The sequence below is a fragment of the Pipra filicauda genome, unplaced genomic scaffold (genome assembly GCF_003945595.2).
Source record: "Pipra filicauda isolate LSUMZ 115617 unplaced genomic scaffold, ASM394559v2 scaffold5_size6683894_pilon, whole genome shotgun sequence".
NCBI lineage: Eukaryota > Metazoa > Chordata > Aves > Passeriformes > Pipridae > Pipra > Pipra filicauda.
This window is the reverse complement of record NW_024104754.1, coordinates 3,500,001-3,515,396: the sequence shown is the minus strand read 5'-3', so window position 1 is coordinate 3,515,396 and position 15,396 is coordinate 3,500,001. Positions and strand designations below refer to the sequence as shown.

The 15,396-nt window shown below is 37.8% G+C and overlaps 1 protein-coding gene across 4 annotated transcripts in view; it reads left to right on the top strand.

Moving 5' to 3' along the window:
• Nucleotides 1-287: 287 nt before the first annotated feature.
• The window catches only part of LNPK (lunapark, ER junction formation factor), a 46,574-nt gene continuing 31,465 nt past the window's right edge, over nt 288-15,396 (top strand). For 2 of the 4 annotated variants that reach the window (XR_003543121.2, XR_005566028.1), the window contains exons 1-6: nt 288-339; nt 4,095-4,176; nt 5,416-5,460; nt 6,637-6,824; nt 10,023-10,081; nt 13,287-13,327. Coding sequence is in view for 2 of the 4 variants with exons in the window: in XM_027733654.2 (XP_027589455.1) it covers nt 4,150-4,176; nt 5,416-5,460; nt 6,637-6,824; nt 10,023-10,081; nt 13,287-13,327 (360 nt within the window). In the remaining 2 variants the exon portion in view is untranslated. The remainder of the gene's footprint in view (nt 340-4,094; nt 4,177-5,415; nt 5,461-6,636; nt 6,825-10,022; nt 10,082-13,286; nt 13,328-15,396) is intronic. The other 2 variants (XM_027733656.2, XM_027733654.2) reach the window with 2 other exon arrangements.

The following is a 15,396-nucleotide window of genomic DNA, read 5'->3' as shown; positions in this document are numbered from 1 at the left end:
GACGTTGACCGCCTCCGCTTCGACTCTCCTGGGCACAGCCACCCGAGGCACCGTGACACCGCCCCGGCCGGGCCTCGAGGCGCGGCGGGAGCGGCCGCTCGGGCACAGCACGGTCCGGTCCCGCACGGTACAACCGCCCAACCCTCCCCGGCCGCTGCGGCCGCTCCCGCCATTCCCGCCCCACAGTGCGTCCGGCCCCGCCCCGCCCCTGCGCACCCCGCGGCAGAGCGGCGCTGATTGGCTGCCGGGGCCGCGCGGGGCCTGATGGGAGCACCGCGCGGGCGGCGGGGCCCCTCCTGCGGCGGCGGCGGCGGCGATGCGCGGCCCGGCCCGCGGCAGGTACGTGCTGCGGGGGATGCCCGGCCCGGCCCCGGCGAGGCGGCGGGAGAAGGGCGCCCGGCGCTCCCTGTGACCGGAGCCGGGGCTCGAAGCGCAGCAGGGCGGCCGGTGCTCTCGCCCTCCTCGCCATGGGCAGCCGGGCGGCGGCCGGGGTGCAGCCTCAGGGGAGGGAGCCGCCGGCCGCGGGGAGGGGGCGGTGGGGCCCTGCTGGGCCCGCCCGGGCGCGGCGGTGCGGCGGTGCGGCGGTGCGGCGGCGCCGTGCGCTGTCCCAGGGACCGGCCGGGGCCGCCCCCGAGCTCCGCCCGCCCGCCGTGCCTGGGGCTCGCTCGATCCCCCGGCCCCGGCGGCCGCAGGCTTCGCACCAGGGCTGGGCTTCAGAAACAGCGCCTGACCCAGCCACTCCTCGCTCCACCGCTGTGCAGCCCATATGGGAACTAATTTGCCTTTTTAATTAAGGCTCTACAAAGCGTAAGACCTCTCTAGGCTGCTTCCGAACAGGAACAGCTGAAAGCCTAGTTTAAATGGGAAAAAAGTTCAGTGTCGTGTTTTAACTGGGAGGACCTAGAACAGGCCAGCAGTACGTGCTGGGTGATGCTTTTGCTTTTGTTTTGCCTGTTTCCTTGCCCTCGGCACTCCTAGCTGGAGAAATTTTATGGTCCCACTGGAGGTTTCTGAGGTCAGTAAATTGTGGGAGAACTGGAGATTCAATTTGAACGGTAGAACTTGTGTTCTTTGTAGTGATAAATATCTAAAAATATTTACATAAAATGAAGTCACTAAGCTTACAAAACCCCTCATTTAAAAAGCATTGCCCATTCCTTCAGGGGAAAGGTCCGTATGTCTGTACACAAGGCCTTGATGACAAGTTTCTAACTTCCTTTTTTTCCTTTTAATATGTCTTCTCTTGACGTTACTGAGTCTTGAATTTCAGCATGTCAGTTATTAAAATTTACTTGGGAGACTGATTTTTTTGAGAGCTTTTAATCTTAAAGCATTATCAACAAACTTGAAGAAATTTGAGACTGACTTGATAAAAGTGAAATGAGATCATCAAACTATTTTCTCCCTCTTGGTGGATGGGTTGGTGGATGACTTCCGTAATCAAGCATGATTCATCCCTCTTTCAAAGAGAAACGTTTTTTTCTGCTGTGGTACTCTTAGTCTGGCACTTTTGCTTTTTAATAACTTACATGTTTTGGGAGTAGAGGAGCTCCCATCAAGAAATAATTTTTTTTTTGAGAGAGTCAGGTAATAGAATTGGTAGTAGTGTTTTCTTAAGCTTCTATATTAAGTGGTTTTTAACAATTTTATTGTCTGTTTTAAGCCCCGGATTAGGGAATATTGCAGCTATTTTACTTGTGTATTAAATCAGTGATAATGTTTGTGGAAGTAAGTCCAATTGCAGTAGTGCTTAGTGAGTGGAATGCACAGCTCAGTGCTAAAGAAGTGTAGTCTTCAGAGTGGGAAAAGTGCTATGTAATTAATTATTTGTTGGTTAGATCATGGGAAGCAAGCAACTTGTGGAAGGAGAACTCTTGCCATGAATGGTTATTATGTGAGGGATAGGTATGTGGAGTGGTAGATGAGGAAGAAGGAGGAGAGTTTGAAGCCGTTGAAGACAACTTGTGTTGTTGTGTCAAAAAAAAGAGGAAAGAAAGGAAAACATCTGAGGCACTCCATAGAAATCGTAAAAAATTCTGTATCTCCGAACTAAGGATTCAGTGACCGAACTGTAAATGTGCATCTAGTGGCCCTAATCCCTTAATACCTCTTTGGGGAAGGGTTTTGGGAGTATTACTGACTTGCAGAGCAGCGCATATAAAGCCTGTCATCATCATAATTCTCGTAAAATCATATGTACAGTGACAATTGTCAGACCTGTTTGTCTTCCACCTATTTTCCAGCTATTTTAAAAACACTTGTGTAGAAATAGCACTGTGAATGTGTTATTGATAAAAGTTGGTGTAACCAATATCTCAGGGATAACTTGTGCTCAGAAGATCCTGTAACACTTCTACCGCAGATGTTCTCAAACTATGGCTTGAAGGAAAGTGGCACACACAAAGACTGCATGAGCATCTCTGTCACTTATGTCCATGACTGAGAGGTACCATTGCTCCTAACAGTAGTGGCAATGCTAGGGGAGCAAACTAGATTTGGGTGCCTCGTGCTAGTTTTACAGACTTCTTGATTGGCTGTGTTTTTATTACAAAACAATAGGAAAGCTATCTGTCTCTGTAGAAATAGTTGGGAAGAAAGTGTCTGCTCACATCTACTGCAATACCATGGTGCAAAAGCTCACTTGTATCTGCAAAGGGGCAACTGTGTAACATTCTCTGTGTTAGGTTGTGTGTTTGAAAAAACCCCAACCTGCTGTTTTACTGAGGTGAGTTGCTGTAGTAGTGATTATTTTGAGAATTTGCTCAAGAGCCCAAGGGGTAATAGTGCTTTTTCTGTAGCTCACCTCTTTGTGCTGGTAATTCGGCAGCAGCAGAGCTAATTTGCCCATCTGTTATAGCTTCCTTTTGGCAGCACTTCAAATACGGATTTCCTTATTTTTAAGGATTGGTTTCTGAAATTACAGGGCCTCTAGTTCTGGATTCTGAAGCCTTGACTTTCTTAAAAGGTGAGGAGGTTACCATACTACAGTAGTGTTCCTGCTAGTGAGTGGTCTATATTAATTTGTTCTAACAGCCTTAGACAGACAATTTGAAAACATATTTGGATTTTTTGCTGAAGGTAACTTAATAAACAAGATAATAATCACTTATATGTGTGCCCAGCTAGATCAGTGCTTTGTTTCAATAAGTCTGTTTCATTCTAGAATGAAAAAGGTTTGAACCTCGGTTGGTGAACCCCCAGTTTACTGTTGGCGTTGTTAGGAACTGATTACTTTTTCATTCACTAGGTAAAAAACTTGTAAATTAGATGAGCAGAAAGAAATTCTGCTACACTGAGGTTCAAAGTCAGTTGATTCCAAGTACCTTCTGGTAGAAAGTTGCTACACTTTTGTTTCAGGAACTTAGACCTAGGTCATTGAATTAGTGTTGTTCAAGGGTTCCAGGTTTGCTTAGGGTGAGGTGAGCTACTTTTGCACCTTTGGAACTGTCGGAGTCATTTGGTGTGCTGATAATGCACTGTGGGTTGTGTACAGGGAAGACTTGCCAATGTACTGCTTTCATTTAGCAAGTGAAATCTCTTTGAACCTGATTATTTGAACTTAAAACAGATCATACCAAAGAACAACAATAGTGCTGTCCAGTACATTCTTTTTGATGATGGCGTAAAAAGGAAGTAGATTTATTTGATAAATTTTCTCACAAACAGTAGGATATTATTGCTGGATACCTGGACTGACAGCTGAAAAGGAACACTGAGTTATGCTTATGGGCAGCAGAGAAAATAACTGGAAATCAATTTCTTAAATAATCCTGCTCGATAGTAAGTTTTTAAAATTGTTGTTCTGCTGGAGGGTTTTGATGGCTCTTTTAGCAGTAATTTTGTGTCTCTGTTTTTGAGGACTCCAACCTGATTAAGTATTTCCAAAGTAAAAATAAGTTTGGCCTCATCAGGGCTGATCAACTGGCTTGCAAGATGACCTCTGAAACAAAAAGCTGGATGTAAAAATAACACATAGGTAGATAACTAGAAAATGGCTTTATGCAATATTTTGATTTCTTTAGATGTTGAAATGAATTTGTGAATCTTCAATATGCTATTAGATTGCTCCTAAGTGCTTAATGCTTTATTTCTAGCTGTGAATTCTCGTAGAAGATTGATAGCTCTGCCAACATTTGTCCACAATTGAAGATGGGTGGATTGATTTCAAGATGGAGGGTAAGTAAAATCGTGTAACAGGATAATCTTCTTTAGTCTAGAAGATGGGAGTACCTAGGGCATGTTTCTTAATGCCTATTGCTTGACTGTTAGTGCTAAACTTTTCCTATTAATGTAATTTAAAAATCCAGTAGTGAGACATCCCACATCCAGAAGTATTCTCTCCAAATCACTAAACTGTGAAACTATGTTGTTGTCTTTTATTTCCTTTGCTGTATCAGTCTGGCACTGGCTTGGTTAACTTATAAAAATTCAGTTTTAACTCCTTCTGTAAGTCTGAATAGTTTTGTGGTCCTTCAGCGGGATAGATACTGCAGCATCTGTGACTTGAAAGATTGGTGGCTTTTTTAGGTCAAAATGAGATACATGTGGAATATCATTCTGTTTTAACACATATTTTGGTAGCTACTTACACCTGTACAAGTCTGTCTTCCTATCTGCTTTTGTTGGCTTGTATGTTATTGAGGGGTGTACTGAGTTTATGAGGAAGAAGAGGCATGAGATTTTTGACTACTCTCCTGGCAGGTGTGATTTGTTTGAGTCTAGGTTTGCCTTTGCTTATTAGCAATTGACTTTTGAGCTTCCCATACAAAACTCCTTTAAAGATGAAAGTTTAGGTGAAATATGAGTTTTGTGTAAGGGAAACTCATTTTCATGGTGATGCGGTGTGGGCTGTGGTTTTTGAATTTGTGGTGTGAAGGGTGGGGAAAGATTATGGCTTGATAGTTTTCAGGAATTAGGAAAGCTTCCTAGAAGGTGGATTTCAAGTTGCTCCTAAGGGGATTTTACTGGAGATAACATTTATCTACAGTTGCTTATGATTTATTTAGACCATGTGTCTTAGTGAAGAGTAATAAAAAGCTGAAGTACTCAGGTTAGGGCTTCCTTTATATGTTCTCTTTGCTTTGCCTATTTCCTCCACTCATCAATTCTGTTCTTGTTTTGCTTCCCACCCACACATTCATTATTGGTGTATGTGCATTATAGGTTTTCATCCTTTGTGATGTAGGAGAGGAACCTTCAGTTAAGAGTAATACCAACTCTAAAATAGTGATTGATTATAATCCCTTCTATTTGTCACTATTAAAGTAGGAAAACTTCTGACCTTTATGTAAAACAGATAATTTATTAATCTATTATGAATGTCTTTTTGTTAGGAAACTGTTAATGTACAGTAATCCTCAAAAATCTGACTTTTAAAAAAAGTGAGATTAATATCTTTGTTCTTTCTCTTGTAAGCAGGCAAAGCCATCCACTGTAGAAGTATTAGAAAAAATAGATAAGGTATGTGTTTGCTTTTTGGTGTTTTGTTTGATTTTTTTTTTTTAAAGAAATATGCATCCCTTTTGCTGGCCATGTATTTCTTTCACATTAAGCAAAACACTGTAATGAAATTTTAAATTATTTTGTTAGTTATTCCAGTACTAGAGATTCTGAGTTTCAGAGGAATTGCTACCTTTTCCCCCCTTACTATTAGTCATTTAAAAAATACCCATACTGTATAATAAATAGTGAGAAACTACAGTTCAACTATTTATTTAGAGAGCTTGAAATAGGAATGAATGTGAAGCTGCCTTGATTACACAATTATTTATCACTAGTGGTTAAAGTCCCATGTCATGGAAAATGTCACTAATACTAAGTTCCGTTCATCAGGTTGATTAGAAAAGCTTCAATGTATGGTTTTATGTGTAGAAGTTGTAACTGTGATAGAAGTAAGTAAGGTTAGGGGCAGAATAACTGAATAGATGGTTCAGTTTTTGCCAGCATTTGTGACAGATATCTGTACTCTATGGGGAAATTAACTGTTTTGAAGTATGCTGCTGATATTTTTTGTTTTCCTTATGATGAAAATATGAGTACTCCTGTTGTCACTTGAAATACAGTCAAAATGGTTAACACAGCAGAGCGTTGCTCACTCACTTATTAATATGCCAGAAGCATCATACAGATGTTCAGGATTTCACTCTTAATGTGAGGAAAGTACTGAGAGGAAAACACATGAAATAATGGAGATGTTTCAGCAATTTCCCATGTTAGTAGTAAAGCATTAGAGGCATTTAAAATTCCACAGGTGCCTGATGAAAGTTTTAAGATGCAGAGTATGGTTAGCATTGATTTATGTCATTGTAAAGATTGCCATTCATAAGGTAGTAGCATTTTTCACTTGTCCCTCCCAGATATACTAATACATTACAATTGTGAAAAAGTGCTGATTTGTAACATTTCTTTCCAATTGCTAATACAGTGCAGGTAGCCCATATCATAATCTTAATAGCGTGGTGTATTTATGCTATGGAAGTTATCTTTGGGCAAATATTGTCATTTATCAAAAAGCTGCTTGACTTTATTCTAATCAAGTATCAGATTGATAGGGCTGATTTTAGCAAACATTTAAAGGCAGCTTAGTAAAACCACCTACTAATTTCACTAATAAGGTTGAACCCTGTTTATTTACAGGAAATACAGACGTTAGAAGAATTCAGAGAAAAAAATCAGAGGCTACAGAAACTATGGGTTGGAGGGCTGCTTCTCTACTCCTCACTCCTTTACCTTGTTACTTGCTTAATTGTATATTTGTGGTGTCTTCCTGACGAATGGACAGCAAGGTTGACAATGACACTTCCATTTTTTGCATTTCCATTCATGTAAGTAAATATGCCTTTTTTATTTTCTAACTGCTGTCTGTTTGATAAAAGGAGATGGAAAATACATCTCAGCAGGGGGTTGGGTTTGCTTTGACAATCCTTGAGATATCATAACTTGCTGAATTTTTTCTTCTAAAATAAATCCAAATAGTTAGGCAGACACTTTCTTTGTGGGGAATGTCTCTCATGGGTTTGGAACTAAGTCTTATCATCAAAAGATGATAGGATCTAAAGTTACTTGGCCTATCAAAATTATGCTAGGGCTAGAGAGAGACCTATATCTGAGCAGCTGCAAGGTAATGTAGTATAAGCAGAAGAGCATTATCTTGGGTTTTTTTTTTTACTGCTAGTTGGAAAGTAACATCTCTATATGAAAGTAACCTAAGGTATGTCACCTGTAGATAAAATGTAACATATAAAACAGGGGAAAATACAAGAACGAATGGAGAAACTTACTGTTACCTATTAAAGTAAATGTGTTAACACAGAATTGACTTGAAAGGTCATCAACCTAAGTATGTTGAAGACTAGTTTTATATAATATGCTGTTTTTCTGGAAAATCATTGACTATTTACTTCAATAATGAAATATCCAGGCTTCAGTGGATGTGAACAGGAGAAAGTATTGTTAACATTTTTGTTCCGCTGAGCTGATTAGCTGCTCATCCTGATGAGTGGCTTTTGTTTTCTAAGAAAGCTACTTTTCCAAAGTAACAAAATGGGCTCCCACTAAAGAGCTGCTTTGCTGCCTCCTCTTCCCTCAGATCAAGGAGGGGAAAGCAGCCTACTGAGCATCTTTTTTACCGTTGGGGAGCACAGTGCATTTACTAATTTGCTGAAATGAACGTTATAAATACTGTCCATATTTGTACAGCGTCTTTATATGAAAACATGACTTGTCAGTGCCCTAGCTTTATCTTTAAAGGCAAAGTAAAATGTAAGTATTTAAGGCTTTGCAAGTTTGATTAGTGTGGGTTAGCATAACATGGAAAAAAAAAACAACTTAAAGATGCTTTTTGTATGTCATATGGTGTTATGCATAATGTACTAATATGCTGTTGTGGAATCTTGTGGAGAAGATACATGGACAGCAGAATCCTGACTGGAAAGGATTAATATAGAAATTAGAGCTCAAATTAATCTTTGGCAGTAACATGAATTGATTTTGTTCTTAAGGACAAGCATTCCAAAGTCTTTGTTGTGAGTGTGCGAGGTTTGCTCATGCTAATAGGAAAGGCTTGTAGAAGAGAAAGTATTACCAGCCCTCTTTCACATAGATGTGTTAGGATTAGTGTAGAAATGAAAACTTTTGTCATTGAAGGTGAGATGACTTCTAGTGCTGTGGTGTGAATTTTCACATTGGATTTTTATTGTCTAGTTTGTCTTTCCAATTCTGCTTTTTTTCAGTATGACTCTGTAAAATTCCAACTTGGATATTGGCTTACTAACATTTAGAATTAGACTGTTGTTCTCTATGACTTACAACTGTTTATCAGATTTTTTTTTTTCTTAAGCTATTCCCTTTCAGCTTTTTTTGGCAGATATGAATGGCAAGCAGCTGCCAGCTTGTCTTTGTGCTCGGTCAAGAGGTGACTCCATGCTGAATGCCTGGTGCCACCCAGTAATAGCTCTAGAGATTTTTCAGCCCTAATCAAACTGGAATATGTCTGCCTTTTTCAGCTTGCAGTCAGTCACCAACTTATTTCTGCCTTAGGTCAGTCCCTCAGGGTCTCAGCAAGTTCCTGATGCTGGTAGAGGAAGTTAAGTTTTGGGAATATAACTTGGTTAATTTTAAATGTATGTTGAAATATCTGAAAAGTTGAAGAAATATAAATATGTTAGCATGTTAGAAGGATGCTCTTCTTGAACTGATTTTTATTTGAATTGTTTAATCTTGCGTATTCCGATTTTCAGAGAAATATGGTTTTATTTTGTAAAATTGGTCTGAAATGGTCTGCTATTAAACTTTCACCTCAAAGTTCTTAAAGAGGAAATGTTTTTTTATTTCATGAAGTCCTGCCATATCTATTAACTTACAATACAGCTTTTGGTAGAAGACTCTTTAACATACATTAAAAAAGAAATAACGCTTTTTTCTTATATAACCTGGTATTTAAGGCAATTCAAACCCTGTAAACATTTATTTCTTCTGATACTTTATGAAGACACATTTTGCAATATGTAAGCAGACAAACCCATCTGTATTCTCAGAGTAGTTACTATAGCATATTTTTGAACCTGGAATAGTTAAACTTCTTTCTCTGTTTCTCTTACATTCGATAGGTTACTCTCACATTCCAGTTGCCTCATCTAACATGCCTAACTCAGGTTGTGTTAGTACTTGAAGGCATTTTGAACTGGGGAACCATTATATAAACGCAAAAGATTTTTTTTCTTAAACAGAACATTGCTAATTTAGGCTCTGTTATTTAATGCTTGACATTAGGAGGGGTTTGGATAAGATCCTTGGAGTGGCTTGAAGTATGAAGTTTGCTGCTTGGCTTAGGCTGAATAACTTACCAGGAAAAGTGTCAACCTAATTATAAGCAATTCTAAACTTTAAAGCAGATGAAGTCATGATGATTGCAGAGAGACCTCTATAACATGGTCATAGATCAGTTTGACTTTATCTTGAGATAAACTACTCTGTTGTTTGAGCTAAGTCAGCTGAAACCCTACATAAACTGAGTGGATTCAGAGCTCTGTAAAATCACCAGGACTCAGGTCAGTTAACTCTGCTTGGAGAGTGTACAATAGCTGTATCTCATGGTTTTCATTGGTATTGAATTCTTCCTGCAGATCTCCCAGGTAGTAATTTTGGGCCTTAGCTTATAAGCTTGGTTTTCTGGATAACATGAATAATAAATCTATCAAATAAGAAGTGATGACTGTGTAATTTTCAGCTGAACATTTTAATAAGTGATGATGTTACTTGCAACTGCTGCCTTAGTATTTGTACCTTTAGTAATACTTGGTTAAATTTTAATGGAAAAGAGCATTTTATTTAGAGCAATGTTGATGTCTTGACAAGATGCTAATTTAATTTTTAGGTTTTTATATAAATATTGTTTGAAGATTTCTGTTCTTCGTATTTTCAAAATAAAATCTCATCCGATAAGTGTTCTCTTTGCTAAATGACTTCAGTAATACTTACTGTAATTTATTTAAATTAATGTAATTTTTCTTTCTGTTTTAAAGAATCTGGTTTATAAGAACACTGCTCATTTTCTTCTTTTCCAAACGGACAGAAAGGAATAGTAAGTATTTATTTTTTTTTTTAAGAATATGGAGCTAGATAAGAATGATGCTTGCTAATGGTTTTGATCATTTGGCTTCCAGGAAGACAAAGGTAGTCTTTTAGTTGGTACTGAAATGGGTACTATTAGCTGAACTTGTTTCTACCACATGGTTCTTGAAAGAACAGGAAGGAAACTGCTTGACTTTTCACTTCACTTATAAAATTGTGGTAACTTTCTCCCGTCTTTGCATGTGTCAAAGTGTAATGGAATAAAAGATAGTGTAAAAGTGGGAGCGAGGGGAAAGGAAATATAAACAATAGTAGTAGTTCCCTTGATACTTGCATCTGCAAGTATCCCAGCAGTCTTAATCTGTTATGTGTAAGAGAAGAGATTTATAGGAGATGTTTTAATTTATTTTTCGAGATAGCTTTTCTCTCACAAGTTCTCCAAAGCATGCTTTTTTTCCTGAGTGGGAAAGGTATAAACAGGTGTGTTTCTGCTTTTTTTTTAGAGCTAAGGAAAATTGGAAGTCATGTAACAAAACCAAAAAATAATGCAGGTGTTCAAATATATATAAAAAGTTGTTAAATTTTGCATTAGAATAAATCTGCATGCTATTTAAAAACAACATCTGTGGCACTTGTCTGCAGTAGTTAGAATTCATTTGAGACTTTCCTTGAAAGCAGTCCAGCCTGCAACAATATCTCATGGTGATGTGAGCAATAATACAGGAAAACCTCAGTGTTGCACTGTGTTTTATGACTTGCAGAACAGCATGATGTATTTAATTTGTGACAGCTTACGAGTTAAACATCACTTTTGGAATTTTTCTTAAACTTAATGTTTGTGTTTTGATATGCAAGCACCGAACATACCTTTTTATGTAGAAATAAAATTGTCCATCTATTCTGTGGTGCTGTGTGATTCATTTCTAAGGTGAATATATATTTGCATTTCATGGCTGAATTAGAAAAAAAATATATATGCTTTTCTCGTTTACTTAAATGTCTTTATTGTTGTTTTGACCATTCAAGGAAGTCTGGTGCTTTTGTTGAACCTGTGTATAAAGGTTTTTAATAGATGATAGAACATGCCTAAAGGGATTATTATATCTGTGTGTTTCCAGAGATTGGATAAAAATGAAGTGTTTTACTTCAAAGATAAAAGTTTTGTATTTGAAAAAGAAAAATGAAATGTGTGGTACAAGAGTTAACAGCAGTACAGTGGGAGAAGGTGTAGCTGAGAGAGCAAATTGGCAACTAAGTGGCTCAAAGCTAGCCTTTTATTCTGGGATGAGTTAATATAACACATTGAGTCACTGGAGATGGTTATTTAATACTGTAAAGCTCTGTGCTGGATAAGCAGCATACATCAGATTTAGGAACCATGTTCTGAATGAGGAGAATTCGTAGCTAGACTCTAGGAAAGGTGATGTAGAGAGATTATGGAATTTCAGTTTTTAAGACAGGTCAGGAAAACAACTGTTAAGGGAGATTTAGGCTGATCTGTCCCAAAGTGTGGGGAAAATAAATGAGGTATATTGCAGGTATTGACTTCTCTAATATGAATTTCTTTTATTCTGTGGGTTTAATTAAGATGAGATATATTGGTTTCTTGAGAGTACTTTGCAGTAATTGCCATTTGACCACATTTGAAGGGGCAGGTGTTTCACGAGGTTCTTGTTGAATACAGGAAGTAGAGTGATCAGAAACAAACACCCACACTTTAAGCTGGTTGCATAGCTTTGTGGAGAGCCACGCCTGAAGATGTTTGAGGCACTTCGGTACTAAAAGTGGTTTCAGTTTCTTAAGTAGTGGTTGACGATTGGCTGTATCTGCTGCTTGCTTGGCTGCATGATACCACACTGCACTGCAGTACATGTCAAGCTCTTAGTCTGTGTGGGGCTACATGAAAGACTGTGTTCTAATATAAGTGTAAAATTTGATGAGGGAAGGTACCTTACTAATTTGAAGATGCACACTTTCTGGAATTGCCCATCTTCTGTGGTCCATCCCAGTACTAAATATGGTCTTGTTCCATGTCCTGTTTATCTTAACTAATACAGGTTGTTGTAATTCCCTTTTTATTGCGTAAACTTTCAAATATGTGCATGCCCAGTTTTAGTATTTTTCACATTTAATAAAGAGGTTTATTCTATCAAAATGAGTTTCTACATTCTGGAAAGCTCAAGTAATTGTTCCCTTACTTTCAAGTAATGCTGTTCCTGAAGTAACTTTGAGTGGTATGACATACTTACTTATATATAAAGAAAGATGCAAAAAAATTATTTTTAGTTTGGTGGGGTTTAGTTTTGTGAAGCTTTTTCTTTCTTTGAAATCTGAAAAAAATGAGTAAAAATAGCTATATTTTTACAGGAATTAAGTTGCTAGTGTTCAGTAAAGCTGAGAAGGGGGGGAAAGTTGTAAAGTTTATTGTTAAACTCTTCTTGCTGTGAAGGATGTAGTAGAAACCTACTTTATTGAGAGAGCATCTTCTGCATTAGGTGGTGGTTTATTACAATGAGGTTTCCATGACTGTCAAGCTGCAAACATTAACTTACAAGAAAATCCCATGTGCATTTGACTTTTCTTCTTTCCCTTCCTCTTAGAGAGGTTGTGTGCTGTTCCTACTAGTTGTAACAGTCTCTTAGCATTTAGTAGTAAAATGACCTTCTAGTAGCTGTTCTTAGAAAACTGGGGAGTTTGCTGTAGTCTGAAAGTATAGAAAGGATGCAATACATTGAGTTCTAAAGCTCAGAGTTGACCTGGCATTTGAAACTAGTATGTATTAAGAGACTTGTGTGACATACTGAAGCCAGTAAATCTGATACTCAGATATATTAATGCTTAGACCTCAAGCTTTTTTCTGTAGTTTGACTCATGAGATTAAGTGTATTTGGTCCATTGTTGTACCAGTTTTAATGTAGGTCAGAGCAGGGCACTGGCTAGAATTGGTTTGCTTAATGAGGAAATGGTACATAAAATTTTTTAATAGTTATAACTCTAAAGTAATAACGGTGGGCTATAATTTATAAGCAGTTTCAGCATTTTAAGTGATTTATTTCCACATAAAATAGTTATTTTATACAAAGTTTACTGGTGTTTAGGATTGGTAGTGGTCAGTGCGTAATTTTTCGTGGTCTTAGAGGGCAAAGTCAGTGTTTAGAGTGTGCTGAAATCTTTTATTTATATTTGAAAACTAATGTATGTTGTCCTTCTTTTAGATGATGCACTGGAAGATTTAAAATCTCAAAAGAAAAAAATAGTAAGTAAAACTTAAAAGCTGGATTGTTATGGTCCACTAAAACTGGTGTTCTCCAGATATTTGCATCCACTCAACCAACACTTAATCTCAGTAAGACAAATTTAGGATGGAAAAGGTTCCAGGTCTTGGATAACTTTCCCACTTTGCAATGTTTGTAATATTACAAAGCTATTTCCTCTCTACTTAATCATTCCATAAGAAAGTTTGTTGTTTACTTATGTTGTTGGCTTCATCTCCTGCCTTGTAAGGCAAAACTTAAATACAATGACCACCAAAACACGACCCCCCTTCCCAAACAACCAAAACCCAAACACTTCCCCCTGCCCCTTCCCTCCCTCCCCCCTCTGCCACCACCAAAACAGCCCCTCCTCCCTCCAAAACTGCCAAAAGTTGTATTATGAGGGTTAACTGTGAATTAGTTGCCCAGAGTGTTTACCTTATACCTTCTGGATTTTGCCATGGTAGCTAAATTAATAGGAAACTCACAACAAAGATACCAAAAGGGAGTTTATTATGTCACAATCTTCTGCTCTGTTTTTTGTCACTTTTAAAATGTAGGTGTAAAAAAGATAACCTGTAACCTAATTGTCATTGTCTTTTGTTAAAGAGGATTTGCTAATATTTAAATGGGTGTGTCCTTTGTTTGGAGTGGTGATAAAAAGAGGTTGGACAGGCTTACATTTTTGAGAAAGAAATAAATGAGCATGACAACTATGTTGTTAATTTTATTTTATGAAAAACTGCTTAACTGAAATTAGTTAATGTTTGCAATTAACATAGCCATTTGGTAGGTTTGAAGGGAAAGTTCTTGGAACAGGAAAAGCACAGTGGAGAGCAAAGAGTTTTTGGAATCTTAAATGTAAAGTCTTCATTTCAGTTTAAGTTTGGTTTTCTGTAATCATAAAAATCTTCATATTCTAGAAGAACTAGTGATGCTGAATTTTTGTGTGTGAGAAGCACTTCAGAGTAAAGGCATTGAATAAAAGATTAGTCAGGAAAACCCTGGTTTAGAAAAGGGAGAATTTTTTACTTTGAGAATTGATACTGTTGAAACAGGATGTAAATATGTATTTTGCATATGCAAGAAGTCAAAATAACATAATGTAGAAGACCAGACAGTAGTTAAAAATTAAAAAACTGCACAAGTACTTCATGAATAATAATGAAATTATAGTGTAACTATGGAGAATTTAAACCTGAAAATATAAATTGTCATTAGTATGTATGCCACTCAAGCTTTTATCATAAAAGATAAACTTCTAAATAGTATTAGTAAAACAGAGTTCTGAGAAGTCCAATAACATATAACTCAGCTATTTTTTCAATCTGAGGGCACTAAAAAATTGGTGACTGTCTCTTGATCTTGTGTGTGCCTGGTTCCTAGCAAGGAGCCAGAAACAGAGAACTTATTTAACCTCTTGAATCAGGGTGATATTGGTATTTTTTACTCAGAACTTAGGAGACTTAGGAGTTTCATCATAACTTAAGACATTCAGTTGAGCATTAAAATTTTATAATTATACATGAAATGGAACATGTTGAAATGAGCAGGAAGGGGATGCAAGTAATGAGACAATATAATTTGTGTTTTAGATGAAAACACTCATAAAATTGCATTCTGTAAAATTTTTGATAATACTCAGATTTAGTCTTGGTTTTCTTTTGCATTGATTTCCTTAGGGCTGTCTTTGACTATGAATAACTGTAGCAACACCTACTTTTTAGTAAAAGAAAGGTTTGTATTTTCCCTACAGACATTACTTGTAGGCTGAAGGGACATAAGCCTGTTTTAGGGCTTACCTGTAAATGGTGTAAGCTCCTCATCTGCTAGATGTGATGTCCTGGTGGCTGTGCAGTGACTGCTCAATAGAAATTGATTTCTGTTCAGTTGCTATTCTGTCTTTGGGGATATAGTCATATGGATACTTGTGTGGGTAAAATACTTGACAAACACAAATACTTCATCTGGAAATGACCATTAGTATTGTCTATCCTGTACTTCCACTCAAAGTTTGTGTAATACTTATTTCTCACAGAACTGACTCTCTATGCTGCTTTTTTCCCTAGTG